Here is a 21,595-nt window from a genome sequence, read left to right on the forward strand (position 1 = left end):
TATCTAAGAATTCTTGATAAATACGAACAGCAAACCGAACGATGGGCGAATATCGCGCGTTAGACGGATCAGATTCGACGGTCGATAAATACTTGATGAAGCGTTAGGACTTACAGGCAATCCCGGGTCTCCCCTTTCTCCCTTCGTTCCTGGTTCGCCCTGCGCGCCCTGAAATTACGAACAACATGACGGACGAGATTTTGGCAACTCGGCAGCTCGCTCTCGTCGTAAGGAAAAAGCCAACGAGGTTGCGAAGGAAACGTGCTCTTTGGCGACTCCTTTTTTTTTCCTCGACTCGGTCTAATTCCGGCCGATTTGATTACGTATTTCGGATACCGCGAGACGAGACGAGAGAGACACCGAGAGCGAAAATAGAGCGTGTCCGAGATAGGTAATGTTAATACTGAAAAACGGGGTTATCCCGTGGATCGCTCACCTTCATGCCGTCTAATCCTGGTGCTCCCTGAAAGGTAGAGGAAACCTCGTCAGATACACGGCGTAGATCGCCCATCGTTAATATCGAGCGTGTAATATTGTCTCGACAGCCGACTTAAAAACTATGTCGCGGAGGGGAACTTTTATTATTAGAGATCGCCCTTTTGACACCGTCGCTACGCCCTCGAGTGTTTCAGGCTCGGTCCTCGTTTTAATTCCCGTCGCGTCGATGCGATCGATTTGCACGAAAATTTCCGCCGGCTCGGCGAGAAAGAATATTTGCACAGCGCCGCTGTTTCGTTATATAAATATACATATATAGCTGCGTTACACACCCCGTCGCAGCTTCCCCTGCGTGCGCGCGCGCGCGCGCGATCAAGTTTCGAAATTCTCTCATTCGGATTTTCAAATTAAGTTATAGTCGCGCTATATCGCGCTTGATGTGTCGGTAGAGATATATTCGGACGAGGATATTCGATCGGTTTTCGTTGTTACGAAATTGCATTTCTATTGGATTCTGTGCTCGCGCACTTGTTACTACTACGAATATCCTCCGTCCTCCAGTAAATATTTGAGGTGTAACTGCGGATTTATTATATATATATAATTTCGAGATGGTGAAAGTTTCGAGCCATTTCCGCCCTTAAATAAAAAAAAAAAAACGATGTGCAAACATTTCTTCCGCGAGTAGAGCTCTCTCACTCGGTGTGTTACGAATTACATCCGTTTAGTTTCCGTTCTCTTTCCGGGTTTGTTTCAACTGCGAAACTCATCTTCGACTCGTCGTCGCAAGTTAATCTTCGTCCCCGTTTTCGTATTACTAAAATTAATCCCAACACCGAGAGAGAGAGAAAGAGAGAGGGAGAGGGAGAGAGAAAGAAAGAGAGAAAGAGAGAGGTACAGACTGACAATCGAGGGCGGTCGGCGTCGTGGAAGGTAAAGCAAGGAGCTTGAGCAAAGTTGAGAGAAAAAAAAAACGAGCGTACTTCGTACCGAAAGCGTCGACGCTTGCCGCGTCTTTGTGGTTATCCTCTATTTTTCTTTTCTCTTCCTTTCGATCTTACTTCTAAAGGTAGCAAGATTAATCGCCGGCCTGAACGATCCGCCGATTAACGCCACCGTCGTGGTCGCAGCAAATTAACACGTGTTAATTTTTAGTTGTTCCCTTCCTTCCTTCCTTGTCTTTAATCGTTTTCCATTGCAACTTGCAAACAGATGCAAATGCAGACAGAGAGCTCACGGAAGAACGGAGGGCAGAGCACAGAGGGAGGGAGAAAGAGAGAGAGAGAGAAAGAAAGAGAGAGACTCGTTATCCGGATCGCAAAACAGTCGGAGCACAATGCAAAGAAGCAGGTATCTCTGATTGTATATTTATATATATATATATATATGTTACTTGGATTACCGTGTGTGAAAGCATTAATTTGGTAGGCAGTTTTTAGAAGCAAAGGACACAGGCACATGCACATTCTGTTTATTAATCGGGACAATGTAAAACAAAACTGTTGTTAGAGTCAGTATTCACATACGCATTCAATTAGGTCGCCTTAAGTTGATCGGCTTAAGAGGAGCGCCGCCTTAACAATTAACGCACGCGCACACACACACACACACACACACATACAGACACACACATACGCGCCTGGGGAATTCGTGTGCGCGTATATATATCATGTACGTATATATATATATATCTGTACATATATGCATACGTGTGCACACACAGAGTGTCTTCTGTGTCTACCGGAACATTCCCTCCAATTATGGGCTCCTTCGCGAACTCGCTCGCGCAGTCGACTTTCGCTCGGGCAGGAAAATTCGATCAAATATTTGGCAAGTAAAGTTGAAATTTTCGTTAAGGCGAAACTCGTTTTAAATTAGCTGAAAAAAATTAGCTGAAAAAAAAAGCCAGGAGTGCAAGAGTTTTAATTCGAAGAAAGCCTTTAATCTCGACTGTCAGGAGACATCGTAATTAGATCCCGTCAAATTTTCAAGTCAAGGGCGGAAATCCCGGCAACGAATCCCTAGCAGCAAGAGGAGGCCTTCTCGACACGACGTGACAACCTGTGCGTCTGTGTATGTGTGCGTGTGTGTGTGTGTGTGTGTGTGCATATATACCAGCACACGACACGCAGTTACGTGTGTATATGCACCTTTTACTTGTACTTACATTTACAGACATACACATACAAATGAGTATACAGCGCGTTTTCCCCGAGTTTCATCGGCGAACTTTCGTGATCTATCCGGAGCACTAAAACGGAACTTTTTAATGGGCACTCTCGCTCGCGCGAGTAGCCCGCGCCACACTGAAATTTCGTCAAGGGGGGAGGGGGCGGCTGCATGTCGAACGACTTAAAACAAACGTAGACATTCTCCTGCAAGATCGATAATTACAGGCGCGATTTCCATATCGATTTTATACTCCGCAGCTTCCCCGTCGAGCAAGGGTACCTAATAAAAATGAGAAAGCCCCGAAGAGATCGTACGTCGTTCGTCGACAGGATTTAGTGAGTGAATGAAAGAGAGAGAGAGAGAGAGAGAAAGAGAGAGAATCGCCCCGTATATTTATATATATATACACACATCTCTCTCGACTTGCGCATCTCGACGCGACTGCGTTTCTCGTTTCACGCATAATCTCGTTTCTTCGTCGTGTATATGCACGTGCTCGCGCGCGCGCGTTATACGTGTGAGCGTTTTTTTTTTTTTTGTATACATATATGACGTGTGTTCGTGCTCGTGTATTAAATATATATATATATTTGTATATGTGGGGCACATATCATCGTAAACTCTCTTTACACGTACATCAGGAGAACTGGCGGCGGAGTGTTCGACGGAGCTTCGCGGATTTCGCCTTCTCGCGCAGTCTCTCTCTTGTCCAGTTATCCTCTTAAGACTAAGTCTGCGTTAATTTATCGGGGTGTACACAGGGGATAGGGTTGTTAGAAGTAGTATCCGCCGCTCGTACAGTCCGGTATGGTATACATCGATTGTGACGGCGCGGCACTGAGAAGCGCACCCGTTTCTATTCTACACTGTACATTCTTTTCACTGCGATTCTTCTTGCTTCCTTGTATTTTTAGACCGCCGAGGATGGTGCGCCGATCGATCGATGGCGCACGGAAGTTGATCTTAACGATCAGCAAATTGCTGTATTCTCGACGCGACACGACACCGTATTTCTCGACACGCGAATTTACTAATATAATTTTGTTATCAATTTTTACAGTTTAAAAGGATAATTTTGAGTTGTAAATCAATTTCCGTGTAACCGCACATCATCCGTCGATCATCCTCCGCGGGAAGCGATTAGTACCTTCCGACTTTCCCAGACACCAAACGTCGTCTTTGGAGATATGCATCTCGATAGGGCATCTCGTACTTGTACTTCGAGTAAGATCCCTCTTAGGCCGAGTGATTACCGATAATTACATCTCGCGTGTGGTATCGTGCGATTCCCGAGGAACGTAACTCACGATATCGAAATACCTTCCCTCCACGTTTCCGTCAGCGTGTTCGCGAAACACTTTTTGCCAAAAGAATAACTTGGGCTTGTTAACTTCGAATTTGTCGACCACATCGCCGAGAAACGCCTGTCGAAATTATTGACTATCGTAAACGTTAAATCGCGTCCACGCGAGCTCTCATGTGTGGTTGACGTCTAGTTTATCGCCAACGAGCACGTCGTATCGACTTTATTATTGACGGAAACGTCACGCACCCGTGTTTCTCAGTCTACGTTAGTAGTTTCCGCGAGGAAAATATCGCGGACTATCGATAGCACGTTAGTGTACCCGACGGAATAGTAGCGAAAAAGCAGGCGGAGAGAAAGAGAGAGAAAGAAGGAGAGAGAAAGAGAGAGAGAAAGAGACGGAGGGGTGGGTGTATCTACTTGTTATTCGTGACGGCCAGTCCCGGAAACGGTTTTACTACTGTTCGGCGAAAACGTGAAATTTTCTCCGCGACCGATGCTCACGATATCACCAACGTTTCCCACGACTCTCGTAAAAGGTTGGCTTTGCCGAATGTGTAAGGGGAACACACCGAATACACCCCGACCTTTCCCGCCATCCTCCTCCCCCCCCCCCTCCTTCCTATTTCTTTCTCTCGTTTGCCACGCCTCGACTGCTGCTTCTTTATGCAAGCTATATGCAAGCGATGATTTAAAACGCATCCAGCTGTTCTGCGCGAGGGAGAAGCCGCTTTTAGCGAGTTTAATTGTTAATCAAATCGCGCTCTTCTTATCAACGTTCGCGTCGTTCCATCGGATCGAGCAGCGTTGAGAGATGAGAGACGTTATCGATGTTCCTGATATGCGAAGCGACCATCCTGACGCCAGCAACGAGTAATCAGGAAAAATTTTTCACGCGATACCCCTATTCACGTCGATATAAATTTCACTTTTATATTTGTGCTTCAATCTCTCTCTTTCTACCGCGCGGGAGAAAGGATCCACTTCCGATTTCTCGCTTTTGACGTCACAATTTAGTACAATAGCGATATGATCGGGGGGAGTCTTAATTTTTATTCCCTTCCGGTTCTTTCCCCTTTTTTTCCTCCCCCCCCCCCTTCCTCTTCATCAATATATCTTGCAGAATTCCCCACGTAACCGTGCGGAATTCTTGATGGTTCGTGAAATGCGACTGGAATGCTACGAAGAAATGTAAAACGAAGAGGAATAATGATAAATGGCTGGGTTATTATTAGGTGCCTGCGAGAGCGAGCTTTCGTTAAGTACAAGCCGACTGAATTATTCTCAGGAGAGGCACAACGGAAAAGTAGATTTTGCCAGACAAGGGACAGACTGAAAATTGTTTCTCGAGGCTCGTCCAAATTATCTCAGACGAAAATAAAACCTCTTTTTAGAGTAACTGCACCTTCGTCTAATATTTTTTTTTTCTCTTACTTGTTTATAAAACATACTTCATTCTAAATAAAAATTGAATATCCTAACTTGAGAGAGCACGGCCCTTCAAGTCTTATACAAAACTTACTACGCAAATTAGTCGAATGCGATCCGTGGAGGATAAAACAACGGCGAAACTATCAAACAACGCTTACGAATATTTCGTACATAATATGCGATAAAGTAATCGTCGTATACTATTTTTAGTCCCAGATGCGGCAACAGATGCGACAAACTAAAGGCGCCGTGTCTTCACGTATCATCCGATAAGATCGAGAAAAACCATTGCACGCTTACACTAGTGGCTTGTTCGGAGAACGCGGCGTCCGTACGCTTTTTCTTTTCGTATACGCCGACGATACAAGATTTAACGGGACGGCGAAGTTCGTATCCTTCCTAGATCTAGCAAACTCTCCGAGTACTCTCCGAGAACTTGATCTTCGGCGCGTGCGGGATTCGCTATCATCGAGCCGACGCATGTAGAGTAAGTTAAGAGGACGGATAGTGGCGGTGCGCGTTGACGCGCGGACCGAGTGCGTGCAGCTGCTTATTTCGAAAGTGACGTAAAACCGAATCCGTTAAAACGCGCGCTATCGCGAACTCTTTGTTTCCTCCTCGTTCTTCCTCGTTTCGGATCTGCTGGGGCTCCTTTGCAAAAAAATAAGCGGCTCCGCCGACGTTCGCGGCACCGAATATACAGGGACGATCTCGGGGAAGATGATAAACGACTTTTTTGACGAACCGCAATTTTTCTTTTTCAGCCGACTAATTTCAGAGCAACTTAATTTATCGGGGAAACGTTCCGCAATTCGAAAATACGCCTTTCAAAACTCGTCCAGGAATCCATTTTCTAAAATAATTTCTGACGGTAGCCGAACAGCCCTTCGGTACAGAACTTCGTTCCGAATACCGGCAGTAGCTTCCACCTCGTGGCCAACTCCGACGAGTTCTTATACCATGGAAGACGTTCCTTCCGCGTTCTCGTACTCCGCCCGACGTCGACGAATTTACTGCACACGCGGTGAAACATCACGAACAGCACGGGCTACGGGGAAGCCTCGTTCCTGGATCACGTTCTCGAGAGCGAAGTGTCGCGCGGCGAAGAAACGCGTATTCTTTCGGAGCGGAGCGATACACGCGTACACCACTTCCCGACGTCGAGATGGGGGAAAAGCGTGAGCGACCTCGGCCGCATCGAAGTGAGGATATTCACGAGTCTCCTGAATCTGATCCGGTCGTACTCGAGAATTCCCGTCTCGGAGAACTCGACAGCCGGGCGCTTCGGGAGCTAAGACTCGCCTCGCGATTGCAATTCTATCGATCTGGACACGCATCAAACGACAGTCGTCGTCGACGGCGGCGGCGGCGGAAGCGGGCTGTATCCTACCAAAGGCGTCCGCTCGCCTCCTCTCGAATCGCCACTCGCGACGGCCGCGCTCGTCGCAACGCTCCCTCTCTTACCCTATGCCCCCCCCTTTTTTTTTTCTTTTGTATGTACACACGCACAGGAGTAAGCGTTACTCGAGAGGCGATCGAGAGGCACGCTCGCCAGGCGCGGCGCTGCGTCGCGCGATTTTATGTGAACGCACTTATCAGCGGCTTATCAGCGAATATTCCGCGGCGGCGGCGGCGGCGTTGGCAACGGCGGCGGCGACGCCAAGTTACGATGACGTTAGGAGCGGGAGGTCCGCGTTCTTACCATGGGGCCAGGTTTCCCGGAATCCCCGGGCTTTCCGGACTCTCCCCTCAGTCCCATGGGGCCCTGAAAGTAGATAGACAGAACGGCCATCAGCATCACGTCTTGCCAGCGATTCGACGCGGTTTTTTTTTTTTTTTTTTTTTTGCGACCCCGCGCGCAGCTGCAGGGTATCGCAGGTGGTGGTCAACAAGCGCGCGACCTCTCCCCGCTGCTCGCGAAGGAGGAGGATAATGCAGGCTAACACGTTCGTATATTCGTATATTCTTTTGTCATGCAGAGAGATTGCGTATACCTTCGTAACATTGTGCGCACGCCTCCTCCCGTCTTTCTTTCTCGTGTGTACCTACTTCGTTCTGCCGATAAAGGATATCCAATTCGTTAATTATACCACGTGCCACAATACAACGACCTATGACCCTTTCAGTCCTCCTAGGTTTCCCGTTGTCAGGATGGAGAAAGAAATTTCATATCACACCTTGCTACATCAGCGGCACGGCTCAAAAAGCTTTCGGTTGTCAATGTTTTGAATAATTGAAATTTGTAATTTTTTAATACAATTTTGATGTAACGATTTGATTGTAGAAGAATAAAAGTATCGGTTTAATTAGGTTTCTGTTTAAGTTGCCGTGAGAATTCTCTTTTCTTTGCGGACAAGTGAAAGAATACTGTTTTTGAGTTATGCCATTGTTGTACCAAATGAATGATAACACATATCGGGCGTATTGATATAAAATAAACTGGTAAATGTATTTTCATTTACCTGAATGTATTTTCTTGTTTTCGCGCGAAAAATATTGTGAATCAATAAATTGCAGTAAACTCACGAAATGGACCGAAAGGGATATTAACGCTAGTAACGTAACGTTCGGAATTTTCGGAATACGATTTTTGCAGAAAAAAACGAAGGACACAGGACGTTTTTTCCTCCCCCGAGACCGTTCCGGGGATCCCGTCTGCGTTCTATTCGTCTTTGTGCGTCCTGTGTATCCGCAGGGTGTTTACTCAAATTTTGTAAAAGAATAAAATCCCTCAAAGTTTCCAGATTTATTTTCCGGAAATGTTATTCAAAATCTCTCAGATAAAATTAGAGAAATTTTTAATTCAGTTTAGAAGTAAATTAATTGTATCATCTTTTAATATTTCTTAATTAATGAAAAAGCATTTAAGTTTTAAATATTAAATTTGCGAGATTAAAAGAGATTAATATTAAAAAAGATTAATATAAATTAAATATGACATATAACGACATATAACTCTGCAATAACACGGATCTAGATTCACCAGAATTCCAAATTAAAACATGAAATACGATTAAAACGTAACTCCAATTTAAAACAATGTATTATCTTCCGTTGTCACTAATTTTTTTTTACACCAACTCGCGAGTCATAAGAAAATGTACCTGTGGATGTAGATATCATCTTTATATTAGCTCATTGATTTTGCATTATCGAAGAAAAACTGTTTAAAGAAACAAATTTGCTATTTAAAAAAGGGAGAGATAAAATTTTAATTCAAAAGTAAACTTCCAAAAAATTTTCCCTGATTACTAATAAAATCCCATAAAAATCCATGATTTTCAAGGATGAAAAATAAATTCCCTGAAAGTTTCAGGTTTTCCCGGGTTTCCCCGGGCAGTAAACACCCTGATCCGCGTTTCCTTTTTTAAAGCGCGCTTAAAAGCTACACGTGTGCACGCGTGTACGTGTGTGCGTGTGCGCATGCTGTGTGTAATCTGGAGAGAAAATACGTACGGGCAGTCCCATCGGACCAGGATCCCCTTTGGCACCCTTTTCTCCCTGTAACGTGAAAAAAGAAAGAGCGGCGCGTGAGAACGGGCTTGTCCGCATCACGATGGTGTCGCGCACGCAAAAAGGTGATCTTCAAGATCACCGGCGTGAATAGCTTCACGCCTCACGAGAGTCACATCGTGGACTCGATCTTAATCGCGAAGGGTTCTCAACTAGGCGTATCCGAGGCATGCTTTTATCGATTCGTAATTTACTTTTAATATCGTCGGGAGATATAAAAAAAAGAGAGAGAGATATTAGATAGGAAATTAAAATATCGGAAAGAATGAATTTGTTTTATCACGTTAGTCGGCGTATTGCAATTTTTTTTGTCCGCACAGCACACGAGCTAAACTTATAACGTGAAAAAACTCATTTATTCATTATTGCTAACGTAACCGGTCTCTATACCCATTACGCCCCCCCTTTCCCAAATCCAGTGATAGTATAACGGAGATAAATAAAAATATAAAGCTACAGATGATGTATAAAAAATTTTTCGCGATGGTTTCGCGCACAAAATGGAGCGACGCAAACAGATCGATTTTGTTATTCGATGTCTGCAGTCTCGGAGAGAGAAAGAGAGAGAGAGAGAAAAAGAGAGAGAGAGAGAGAGAGAGAGAGAGAGAGAGAGGGGGGGGGGGGATCAACATTCGTTTTCCATCGCGCGAACTCGAACGCGTGTAACTATGTTTTTTTTATATTCTATATAACGCGCGGACAACATAGATGAATAATGGTTACTGACAGGATCGCCCTTGGCGCCGTCGTGTCCTCTGTCACCCTTGATGCCGGGTGGGCCCTGTAGTCCGGGAGTACCAGCGGGTCCTGGGGGTCCGGGCGGGCCCATTATCTACGCATCGACAATGCCACGAATTAAAAACGAAATCGGCACTCACCAATGAGGAAGAGTTTCTCCACAGCAAATCAGACTAAAAATGAGACTAAAGCCATTGTAGATCTTATAATCGATTATAATGACCAAAGAAATAAATGTAATGCATTTTTTTGTTTGAAAAATTCCGACGGATAAATGTATCATAAAAACGAGAAGGGAGGAGGAAAAAAAAAACACGTTTCGGTCGACAATTTTTACAGCTTCGGATGAATCGTTTTATAATCCCCATAAATCGTGCCGTAAAGGGTTGCGTAACTACATAAAACGCGGCACATAACGCAAAGTCGATGTCGCAATGACGACGCGATCGAAAATTTAAAAACCCGTTTGAACAGAAAACACGGAAGCGAAGCGATATTATCTGCTGTAACTTTTTTTTTTTTTTGTACAAACCGGACATTACCACGCGTATATCATGTAACTGTTTTTCGTGCGAAACTTACCACTTCCCCGGCGTTCATCTCGAACGTGCCGTCTCCCTGCGAACAAACGCGCATTCGTCGTGTTCATAGATATTACATTAATATCACATTACACGCAACATCGAGGATTCTCTTTCGCACATCCCTCTTCGATCGCGGATAATTCTTTTGTCACGCGATCGAGGAGGGATGAAGACACGAAGATATCTCGGATACAAACTGTCACGTACCTGTCTTCGCCTGAGCTTTTTGTACTTCTATTGGGTGGTAAGGTCGACGTCCAGCCATGAAAAGAAATTCATTTTATCGTGAGACTCTGCGTGAACACACGCCTGCGTGGAAATCGCAGTTTCCGCGCTATCGCGATCGCACCGGAGCTCGCGATCGATCGGAACCCATTGTAACGAAAATACGATGGCATCTGCGGAAGATGCGGCGGCTTCGTGATCGATTGAAAATCGCGGCAGCTGTACGTTCATCGAACGATCGGCCATCAAGGATATACCGGTATTATTCTTCGATAATAGAATCTTGCTTAAATTTATTGAACCCTGAATGAAACTAATTTTTGCGAAATCGCTCCGGTGAGATCACATGAAATACGATTACTGCATACGCAATATCGATACACAGTCGCGATATTAAAAAGGTAAAATAATAAAAATGTAGTTAAAAATGATATACGAGTAAAAAAATATTGAATAAAGATTTTTATATAAATCCCATATATCTGTATATATGTCATTCCTTATATTTTTTTCACTATATATAGCAGACTGATACGCTTGTGATTTTATCGCATCCCTCGAAAAGTTCAATATTTTGATGAAAAAAGTCATTGAAAAATTTTCAAAACGCAAAGCGTTTTAAAGAGCAAAGCTAATTCTACGTTTTAATTTTGTCTCTACGATATTTTGTTCTTAAATTAAGTAAATCGAAAAATGATATTTTTTAAATATTTTAATTTTACTTTGAAGCGTTATAGTTTGATGAAACATCATCGAACAAAATTTAACGTAAAAGTAGTTTAAAGTAAACTTTTTAAGCTTTAAAATTTTTTTGCACGATTTTTTCATAGAGATATTTCATAGAGAACTTTTTGTTTATATAACTTTGAGATGCGAGAAAATTGCAAGAGTTTCCAAGCTTTCGATCTGCAGTGTAGTTCACCTGATACAATTTTTTCCTATGTATCATTATCCAGCCTTTTATCAGTCTTGTATTATATTAGTTAGTCTTTCATTTTCTCTTTACTGAGCAGAGAAATTAATTATTGATATCACGTTAATTTTCGGAATAGCGAAATGCAGCTGAATGAATGTAATTTAATAAATTGTAAAAAATTTGACAAGCACTCACCGATTCACCTTTTTCTCCCTTTTCGCCTTTCAGCCCAGGATAGCCCTGTCAACAAGTAGACACATAAGACGAAATATTTACGATAAGAAGGGTCGTCGAAATGATGGGCGTTTAAGAGCAATTTACGTACCGGTGGGCCAGGTAGACCCGGAGGTCCCATAAGGCCGGGGGGACCAATGTCGCCATAGTCACCCTTTTCACCTTTAGGTCCGGATATTCCCTGAAAGGACAGACAGACGAGCGTCACGTACATAAAATGTGCTACAGGTTTACAGTCTTCCTTAATTCCGTAAAAAAAATTCATCGCGTATTACGTAACACGGTGCTTGCACGTTAATTGATCCAACACTACGCTCGTAAAATTATATCAGTATTCAGAGCTGCATTAATATTATATTACAAGTATTATGTATTGAAAGCTCTGTTAGCAATGAAGATATCAATACTGGACGAATATTATGATATTTGAGATATTATCGGATGTATCCTTCCTGGAATAATAATGCGCTGAATACTTTTTCGATTTCTATTTAGACAACATTTATTAGATAGCAGGGTTGCGCGGAAACACAGCACAATAACGATATTCGAGCCAATCTTCAAAATACGCGGTTATTATGTATTACCGATGGAACATGAGGGAATCTGTAATAAAAGAGCTTTACATGATAATGCTCTCACATATTTTCTGGTAATGTTAAAATATATCAATTATGTGAAAGATTTCGTTGATGCTGTTGTTAAATTTTGGAGCGTCTGCGTTATCCTGTCGAGGAAGCTTAACATAACAATGAACTCATCATTTTGGTAACGTTAAAATATATCAATTATTTGAAAGGTGTTGTTGATGCTAGAGAAAGAAACGTTAAGTTTTGAATTCGTCGGAAAATATACGACGAACCATGCTACGTAATATGCTACGAATTCATTTCCCTACAACTCTCGGCAGTTTCTCCATCGCATTTTCTCAACTTGATTCAACAATCGTTGCAACGTAAAATATGCTTGTGACATTATGCAAAAGTCCGTCGACGGGAGGGATATTAAATTTGCGCCACCTTTGTAAAACACGGTGGCACGTTTCCTAGGAATATTACGCTTCCGTTAAGAGCGTGGGAGATTTTGGGGAGGGGGGGGGGGAACCATTTCTCATTTGCGTTTCACTTACCGGTAATCCGGGGGGTCCTTGGATACCAGGCTCGCCGTCGGTTCCGTTGAGCCCCGGCAAGCCCTGCAGTCCCGACTCTCCCTTAGGCCCTGAAAGAGAATTTGCCGGCCGTGAGCCGTCCGGTTTGCTTGGCCACGCCGAAGTTAGATTAATTCGCGCGCGGGAGCGCGATCGATGGCGTTCCCCGCAATCCCGTAAACGCGCGCGTGTTGCAAGAAACCAACCCCCGCGCGCGCATTGCCCGCGCTTCGCCTTCCTTCCGTCGTCTTTTTTCCGCCTGCAACTTCTCATTTCACCCCCGGGCGTTTTCCCCGTGCCGGGAATACTTCCGGCGTGTTTATTGTGTCTCGGTAGAATGGCTCATCCGAGAAACACCCCGCGGATACTCGATATTTAGTGTTGATCTAAGTATCGGAAACCCTTAAATACGCGCGTCGAATGTTCCTAATAATAATAAAAAATAATGGAGCCTTTTAAGTAAATCGATTGCCTAGCTACTATAAGGCTAAAGGTTACAAAAAGTCCGGTTGATCAATGATGTATCTTTACATTGACGAAGCTCGCGTGCTTGAACATATGTATTTAGTTTGTACGGTGGTTTTAATCGGCAGTCAATATATAAAATATTGTCAATCACGCATTAATACCATTTGTATACACTACCGATACTTTGATTGACGTCGTGAAAAGCATTAATCAAAAAGACGATCGCACCGACAATCCCTCGTTTACCGCTAAATGTAATAACGTTCGATAATATTCACATCATCGTTATAATGATAAATATCGATCGGCCCGATGACCCTTTTGGAAAACAAACGTTTAATTAAATGTCCAATTCGATGCCGAGCGGATTAATATTTAATTTCCCACCGAGCGAATTCGTCGCTATTAACTTTTGATTAAAAAAAATTTTCTTTCACGGAAGGCGAAGCTGGCGCGCGTTACGGAAGAGAATCGAGAGCAGCCTTCGAATTCTTTCCCCGGCGGCCGACGCCGACGCGCGCGGGGCTCGTTTTCAAGTTTTCGCGAGAGAACTTTTCAAATTGTTCCGCTATTACATATCTTCGGAAAGTTAAACAAGAAACCTGAACTGATCTTGCGCCCGCGTGTTCAGTGGACCCGCATTGCTCTCCGTATGTTTGCATAATCACAAATGGAAAAACAGGATCCTCTAATATCACGTTCATTTAGCATATATACTACGACATTATGAAATGTTATTCTTCCATAAGATTACATGCAAAAATATTCGAGAGAAGGTGCGGAGCGCCATTGACAATTCGGTAAAGTTAAACGAACCGTGTACGACGAATATTCGCTTGCCTATGTTTCTAGAAGAAATGAAATACACGTAATTTTTTTTTTAGACTCCCTAGGATGTTAATTCTTCAAAACTCAAGAGAGACAAAAAAAAGGGAAATTAAAAAAAAAGAACATAAAAAACTTAGAAATGAGAAACTCAAACGAAAATTTGTTTGACGGCATTAATCGTCATCGATCGTGGGTTGCTTTTTGAAAGGAGGACGTGATGGCTACTGCTGCCAACACCATCGTCCTGGAAGAGATTACACGAATCTCCATAATTTTCGAATTTTTTCGCGCGGGTGCACGGAGACGGAGAGAGGCGCGGCCGAAGGTACACGAGAGAGAAACCGCGTATTCTTCGTGGGAGGATACCCCACGAGGAATAGGGGAGCGGACACACGATCGTTCTTTTTCTTTTCCGGCGCTCATGCTCCGTCCTTTACCGGCAATTTTCCCGCCGCGGTAGAATGGCTTTCGTGGTAATCTACCTGGTGAACCCGCGTCTCCCGTGGTGCCCTTTTCGCCCCGGTAACCCCGTTCGCCGGGCTCACCCTTCGGACCCGGCAGGCCGGGGGCACCCCTCGCCAATGCCAAACCGCTCTCACCCTTGAAAGCCTACAATGACACTGCAAGGTCAGATCCAACCAGGTCCTCCATGTGCGCTGTCAATATCTTTTTCAGCGTTAATCTGTCTTCTTTCAGAGAGGAGGGAGAGGAGGAGAGGATGGCATTTCGAGATCTACGTCGATTAATTTGGTCGATCTTGATACTTTATGCCCATTAAATTTATCTTCACATGCGATATCTGTATAATAAAATCGGAATTTTTTTTTTTAGGTAAAGAATCAAGATCGTCCAGCTACTTTTACAACAACACAATTAAACACACTCGCGTTCTGAACAAATCAATATTTACCTCGTGACGTAGACAACGACTACTCATGCGACTACTGGAGGTTTCGTTAGTTAGGGTCCAAATTTAGTAGAAAATAAAGGACTACTAGTACGTCTCTTTCTCTCCCGTGCTATGATAATATCTATGATTTATAGTCTCTCCTCATAATTACAACCTGTAGAGCCAGTCCTACTGTACTTAATAGGATCCTTTCTTGTTCGCAAAAGGCAAAAAGGTGTCTCATAAATTTTGACTTATTATGTATTGGCAATTCCGTTTACATTTACACAGCAATAAAAAATTTTCAGTTTACATTCATTAAAATGTAGTATGTGGTATGTGATTTATATCTCTTAATATTATTAACAAATTAATATAACAATATAGTTCTTTATAAAATTTAAGTGATAATTGTAAATGCGGTTCGTCGAAAATACAAGAAATGTTGCGCGAGAGAAAAAGAGAGGGGACAAACAAGGAATAGGACCGACAGAAAAAAAACAGTATTAAATAAAAGTAGATAAAAATATTAATATCGCGCGTAAAATGAGAGCATAAGGAGAGAGAAAGAGAGAAAGAGAAAACACCATGGTCGCGACAGTGTAAGCTACATACTTTGATAGGATCTTGAATACTTACGCGACAGCCTGTAGGCGCTTGCGATCGCCGGTCGATAGGGTTGCGAGAGCCTCAACACAACAACAAGCCGGGGGGTAGTAGTAGTAGTAGTAGCAGTAGTTATTAGTGATTAGTGAATCGAACCGATACACGCGGGAGAAGTAGTGGGGTGGTGTTACTCGCTACATAAACACAAATTAGTTACACAAGCTACGTTACACTACGCACCGAGGATCACTACTCACTAACTAGGTACATAACGTATTCAAATATAATACACACACACACGCACGCACGCACGCACGCACGCACATCAAAAGCGCTCGATATCGCTCCTGTCATCCCAAAGAGGACAGTGGCGAACGCGGATCTACACGGTGCGGTGATCCAATAAAAAATATCTTAGGGGATCCTTCGTCAAATTTAAAGTCCAATTTTTCTTAGCAAAGAAAAATAAAGAAAAAGATTAGTTTTCCCATGTTTCAGAAATTTCCGAATATTGCACTAACAAAATATTAAATTAGAAATTGAAAATTGCGAAACTTTCGAAGGAGATAAACTCTAGATGTTGTTCGAGGATCCGTCTTCAAGATATTTTTAGAAAGATTTTGTGCACCCCGTGCCATATACGTTAGCTGTAGTTAGACATATACTCGGCCGCGGCTTTGCAATCGGGACGCACGCGGCGCATCCGGGACGAGTATCCCGGCTTCGCGTCTCGTTAGAGAAGCAAATCGAGCGGACGGCCAAAGTTGCGAGCGAGCTTGCTTTGTGGTCGAATGGCGAATTTTACGGTTCGGTGAGCCGGAGGTAAGTATCGCGGGCGGACACGTGTATCCGCGAGTTTACCGTCGTGGTTCGACCGCGAAACTGCAGCGAAACTGCCGAAGTTGCTTCGAAGGGTAATTCTCAGCGTCCGAAACCGCGTCGTCCGTAAGGACCGGCTTGCAAGATTTGCGTAAATTTCGCGTTCAGTCGCGTTTCCTGCACAGATGCACATCTCCACGTCGCTCGCGAAATTTATTTCATTATATTAATCGCAGAAAGAAATGACAATCGCACGTTAAGAACAGTTTGGAAGTTTTAATTTCGCGTAAAAAGAGGTAAAAACAAACTAATATTTTGTTATCTCTAACACGGTAAAATTTTAGTAAAGTCACTTAGTCTGTATTCGGGTCTTGATTCGGTTCAGTCTATGCGTTATTACGTATTTTTCCATTGGGAGATATAAAATTCGTGGAAATATTTATTCTTTTTTTACTCGCTAGCTTAAAATGTGTCATGCTTTTAACATTACACGTGGCAAAATCGTCAAAAGAATGCCCATTGACTTTACTAGCCATTTCGCTGTAAAAACCAGCTCTCGCTGTAAAAATCTACGAAAATAAAATAAAATAAAATACCTAGAGAATTTAATAACTTCTAAATAACGGAGTACCTTTTTGCTGTAAACGTGTAAACTGGACAGGCTGAGTTTCACACATTACAGCAAAAAAACATATTTTCACATTAAATATGTATATCAAATGGACAGGTTTGAAAATTAATATCGTTAATTTAGATGAAATTTCGTTTCGTAGAACAACAGCTTATTGTACAATTATTCCATAGAAAATTTTTACCAATTCACGTAGTGCTCAATTATTATAATTAGCAAAAAAAATTTTTTAATGCGGTACAATAAAATAAAAAATAAAGATTTAATAGAACAATATATTCTTTGCTAGATCATAACAAATTCTATTTCATCTTCATTAATATATTAACATTTTTTTAGAATACTAAGTTCCCACTTCTCCTCTACATGCCGAGCTTAATTAAAAGTACTTATGTTAAACCGCATGACTCGGCACGAAATGAGGAAACCTTGAGAAGCTAATATTCCTCGCAACGCCACAGAGTAACTAACTTCATAAATTAAATAAAATTACATTTCGTATCACGTTCCAGTTAACAATTTCAAACACGTTAAGTGCCACGGTCACTTACGGTCAGAGCGATCATGCCGAAGTGTTTCATAAATGTTCGATGCAACCACCACCGAACGTTCGCAGGAAGTTCGTGGAAGTTCACACGTCGCGTCAATGGCTCGATGGACGGATAGATGGGCGAGCCAACGAGGCAAGAATATTTCGCCTTAACTTCACTATTAATTAAAATGCGTTGCGCGCGTATCTCAATTCCACCGGGGTGTTCAATCGACATTCGCGGTGAAAAACCTCGCGTCGAGCGAAAACATCTGTGCGGACGCCGACGCCGACACCGCCGCGTGTGGTCGCCGTTTGCAATATAGCCGTCGGGCGAGAGTTATACGATCGCTCGGCAAGATCTACGAGTATACTTACGATGGACCCGAAAGAGTAGTGGTACGGTCGCACGCCAAGCTCTTAGGCGCGCTAGTTTACAGGTGTTAGGCGCGTAGACGTGTAATTCGGCCGGAAGGAGAGCGCTTTAAGCCCACCACCCCCTGTTCGCTCGTTCGCTCGCTTGCTTGCTTGCTTGTTTGTTTGCCAGCTCACAGTCTGCGGTTTCGCGAATGGTGCCGGTGGTGATGCGCGCGAATGCGTGGAGACGATCGATGTCTCGACGTTCGCGCGAAGAGTAAAAACGAGAGAAAAACAAAGAAAGAAAGAAAGAAAGAAATAGAGAGAAAGAGAGAGTTAAGAGAGATGAGAAGAGGGAGAATCCGAGGGGAAGCCCCGGATACCGCGATATATAGGTACGTGTTATTTGCTGCCACCAACGTTTCTTTCTTTTTTTTTTCTATCTGCTTTCTTTTCCCGTTCTTGCCTGCTATTCTACTTTTTTCTCTTTTCACTTTTTATGCAGTTGTTCTTTTTTCCCCGCCTTTTTTTTTTTTAATTGGACAGGCGAGTCCCGACAGTCGCTCGGGGTACGTATGCAATTCCGAGGACGGACACGGGCGAGCGAGAAAAGTTCTCGAAGGAGGCGAAAGAAAGCAAATATCGCGCGTAGAAAGAGGGAAGTACACTGTTGCGTTATACCACAGTTTCGCGAATGACGATAAGAGCGATACAGCAACGCTGCCGAATAATAAATAACAATACAAAATATACGATTCTACGGGACAGCATAAAAAAATCGTCAATTTACACCGTGAATTAGAAATACGTTACATTTATTACATTGCATTTGACACTCAAACGAGAGAGGGACAGATCGCTCCCTACGTACCTCTTTTTCCAAATTCGAGATGTAAAACCGAATGAAGGAAATTCTCGCCTTGCCGTACGTTCTTTCGTCGTCGCCTCCTCGCGCGTATCCACGTTCCACGTTCGAGGCTGCCAAACAACCTCGCGCGGCAACGCGGGATTACAAATCGCCTCACGGCGTGGAACTTTCCTCGGCCCGTGACCGTAACCGAGTGACGATGCTCTGTTCGGCTGCAGTTTATTCGACGATGCAAATGTGACGTGGGGTGACGTACGTGCTCATGCTCGCGTGACTGCGTGAGGTAGGTGCCGTGCCGTGCCCGTGCTCTGTGCACGCGGCGCGCCGTGCGCTTTTGCGGCCCGAAGCGTCTCTCGGCAGCGCGCGACGCGGAGTCGCGCTCGTTTTCGAGGGGGAGGCAGGGGAGGGGAGATCTCGAGGATTACAAAATCTAATATTCCGCGGGAAAAGCGCGAGACGTCGGCGATGCACGAAAGTAGGGCGTGAGAAACCAAGAAGGCGAAAAGGTGCGAGGACGAAAAAAAGACAAGTCCGACAGGTTTTTCGCGCGGAATCACGGCGTTTTGTTATCTTCGGGACTGCGGGGAATTATTTAATCGGTAAAAAAAAGGGATCGAATATTGAATTCCCTCGTCGGAGGAGGAAAGGGTCGAATGCGATTTCTAACTTCAAGTCTACCGGAATAATTAATGCTGAAACTCGTCAAATTGTCATTGGGCAAAAAATCGAGGGATAATTAAATTTTTTTTTATAATTTCTGAAATCGGAGGTCGATTAGCATTTTCCAAAAGTGTGGGCAAACAAACGAAATACGATGAAATCGATAACGTGAACGCGACGCGAGATCCGCTCCTCCAATTACAACGCGGAATTAAGAGCGACGTAATCGGGAATAACAAATCAGGCAATCCAGGACGCCGCGCGCGACCGAAACTTCGCTGACGCTAAACACAGCTCGGTTCACGTGTACCTAAATATAGATACAGACTGGAGAGGCGTGTGTTGTAAAAAACAGCTTGTATCCCACGCGGAAGAAAGCCATCACGGTTACGTCATCATGCCACGCACATAAGAGATCTACAGTCTACGGTTGACATCCAAAGTCAAGAGGCATGCGGTTATCAGCGTCCGAGGGACGTCAGTGTGTATTCCTACCATGTATTTTGCTACCATGCAAAAGCATGCACACAGCATGCGCGGGACACAGGATGCAATCGGAGGGGGGCGTTCAAGGGGATACAGGATATCGGGGAACAGATTGGACGGATCGTTCCTTTCTTTCTTTTTTTTCCTTTTTTTTTTAAATTTCTTTTTGCTTTCCGCTACGTTCGGATTCAATCAACGGATAACGGGATCGGTCGGACGAATGGACGGACGGCCGGATAGGGGACGGGTGGGATGAATGAGGTCGTATGGGGGTTGCTTTGGTACGATGGTCGGCGGCGGTCGGAGGACCTCGCTGAAGCTTACCCTCTTCCCTTGCTTTCCCCGAGCGCCCTTCTCGCCGGGCATGCCGGGCGGTCCTGTCGGGCCCACTTCTCCCTTCTCGCCCGGGGATCCTGCGTGCCGTGGATAAGATGAGACATGGTGCCCGCACACCACGCTGGCCCGTCCGCACGCACGTTCGAACGAGCCGCGCGGAATTTCCGAGATCGATGGTGATCTCTTCGAAGATTCACGCGTGAACGAAATTTCGCGGAAGTATAAGATGTATCTGAACGCCAAGAGAACGCGGCAATTTTGAAACGCAAAACGACGAGTTATTGCGAGTTAAGGAAATTTTTTTTTTCTTTAGTAACGCGATCGGCTAAAATGCCGCGACGTAAACTCGAATTCCATTTATTGTCAATCGGAAATGAGCGGCTAAGAATCGGAATTGCGGTCTGTCAAGCGTTCAGTGCGGAATTCATTTGTAGCGACGCGTTCAATTTTTATTTCTTTTTATTAATGAAATTCTCATTCAGCCCGTCTACGGTTCTCAGACAGAATTGACAGCTAACACGTATATGTCGCAGCGAGAACGATCGATGTCACATGACAAAGGAATTTCTATATCTGCATAATAGGATTTTCTTTCATTTGCTCGCCAGTAATACATTTGTCGTAACGCGATACCGATGTAATACCGATTAGAGAATATTTTCTCTCTGTCAAATTTACATTAATTCAATATTAAGTTAAATCATAAATTATATTCTATTTTCTGTTATTCAATAAACTTCTTTGAATCAAAAATTTATTTATCTTTACACATAATATATATATAAATCCAGCTCGATGTTATAATAAATTAAGAACAATCTGCAGTATAAGGACCAAGGACAAGCAAATATAAAATAAAGTGTTATAAATAAATAATAATCGATATATCGACAAATTACATAACACGATGTATAAAAAAAATTCACCCTATTCTTCTCATCTCCCTTTTAATCTTCATTTTGATCTTGAAATGACAAGCATTTGGACAGCCTACATTTTACCGTTATTTATTTTATATTAATGTATCTATATTACGTTGGATTTTAAACTATCGATTAATTTAGTGACCGATGAGAGCTTAAGCGAAACTGAAACTTGTTCCGTTGATTTATGCATGTAACACGATTTATTATAACTTTGTTAATATATTAATTGTTCATTTATTTATAATCCACTTAATGTTTGCTCGTCCTTGGCACTCATATTGATTTGCTTTTAATTTGTCATTACTTATCATCGTTTAATTGAGTAATATTGCCGCACCTATAAATCTTTCCAAAGCGCGAGCTCTGCCCTTCCTGCGTGTTATTCGTACCATAAAAGTCACGAATTTTGCGAACTGCAAAAATTTCCACGCGCGCAAAACGCGAAATGCGAGGATCATGCAGGCGAATCAGCGCCGAGCAGGGTAAATACA

At 43.4% G+C, this 21,595-nt stretch overlaps 2 protein-coding genes across 21 annotated transcripts in view; one reads left to right on the plus strand and one right to left on the minus strand.

Moving 5' to 3' along the window:
• Positions 1-21,595, plus strand: part of LOC105831336 (putative peptidyl-tRNA hydrolase PTRHD1) — a 78,387-nt gene that overhangs the window by 10,108 nt on the left and 46,684 nt on the right. For 2 of the 5 annotated variants that reach the window (XM_036289314.1, XM_012671392.3), the window contains one exon: positions 1,651-1,788. The exons of 1 other annotated variant lie outside the window; for it this stretch is intronic. In XM_036289314.1, coding sequence (XP_036145207.1) covers positions 1,651-1,788 — 138 coding nt within the window. Of the gene's footprint in view, positions 1-1,650; positions 5,992-14,828; positions 17,844-21,595 lie in introns of those variants that run through there. 2 more of the 5 variants (XM_036289315.1, XR_004964008.1) reach the window with 2 other exon arrangements.
• The window catches only part of LOC105831332 (collagen alpha chain CG42342), a 149,531-nt gene that overhangs the window by 5,485 nt on the left and 122,451 nt on the right, over positions 1-21,595 (minus strand). For 11 of the 16 annotated variants that reach the window (XM_036289323.1, XM_036289320.1, XM_036289326.1 and 8 more), the window contains 12 exons: positions 20,167-20,255; positions 14,480-14,606; positions 12,684-12,772; positions 11,646-11,735; positions 11,516-11,560; positions 10,387-10,413; positions 10,178-10,213; positions 9,585-9,689; positions 8,801-8,845; positions 7,047-7,109; positions 437-463; positions 115-168 (listed from right to left, as the gene is read on the minus strand). In XM_036289323.1, the coding sequence (XP_036145216.1) occupies positions 115-168; positions 437-463; positions 7,047-7,109; positions 8,801-8,845; positions 9,585-9,689; positions 10,178-10,213; positions 10,387-10,413; positions 11,516-11,560; positions 11,646-11,735; positions 12,684-12,772; positions 14,480-14,606; positions 20,167-20,255 (797 nt within the window). Of the gene's footprint in view, positions 1-114; positions 169-436; positions 464-6,936; positions 7,110-8,800; positions 8,846-9,584; positions 9,690-10,177; positions 10,214-10,386; positions 10,414-11,515; positions 11,561-11,645; positions 11,736-12,683; positions 12,773-14,479; positions 14,607-20,166; positions 20,256-21,595 lie in introns of those variants that run through there. The other 5 variants (XM_036289325.1, XM_036289330.1, XM_036289331.1 and 2 more) reach the window with 4 other exon arrangements.

This window comes from Monomorium pharaonis, chromosome 7, assembly GCF_013373865.1.
Source record: "Monomorium pharaonis isolate MP-MQ-018 chromosome 7, ASM1337386v2, whole genome shotgun sequence".
NCBI lineage: Eukaryota > Metazoa > Arthropoda > Insecta > Hymenoptera > Formicidae > Monomorium > Monomorium pharaonis.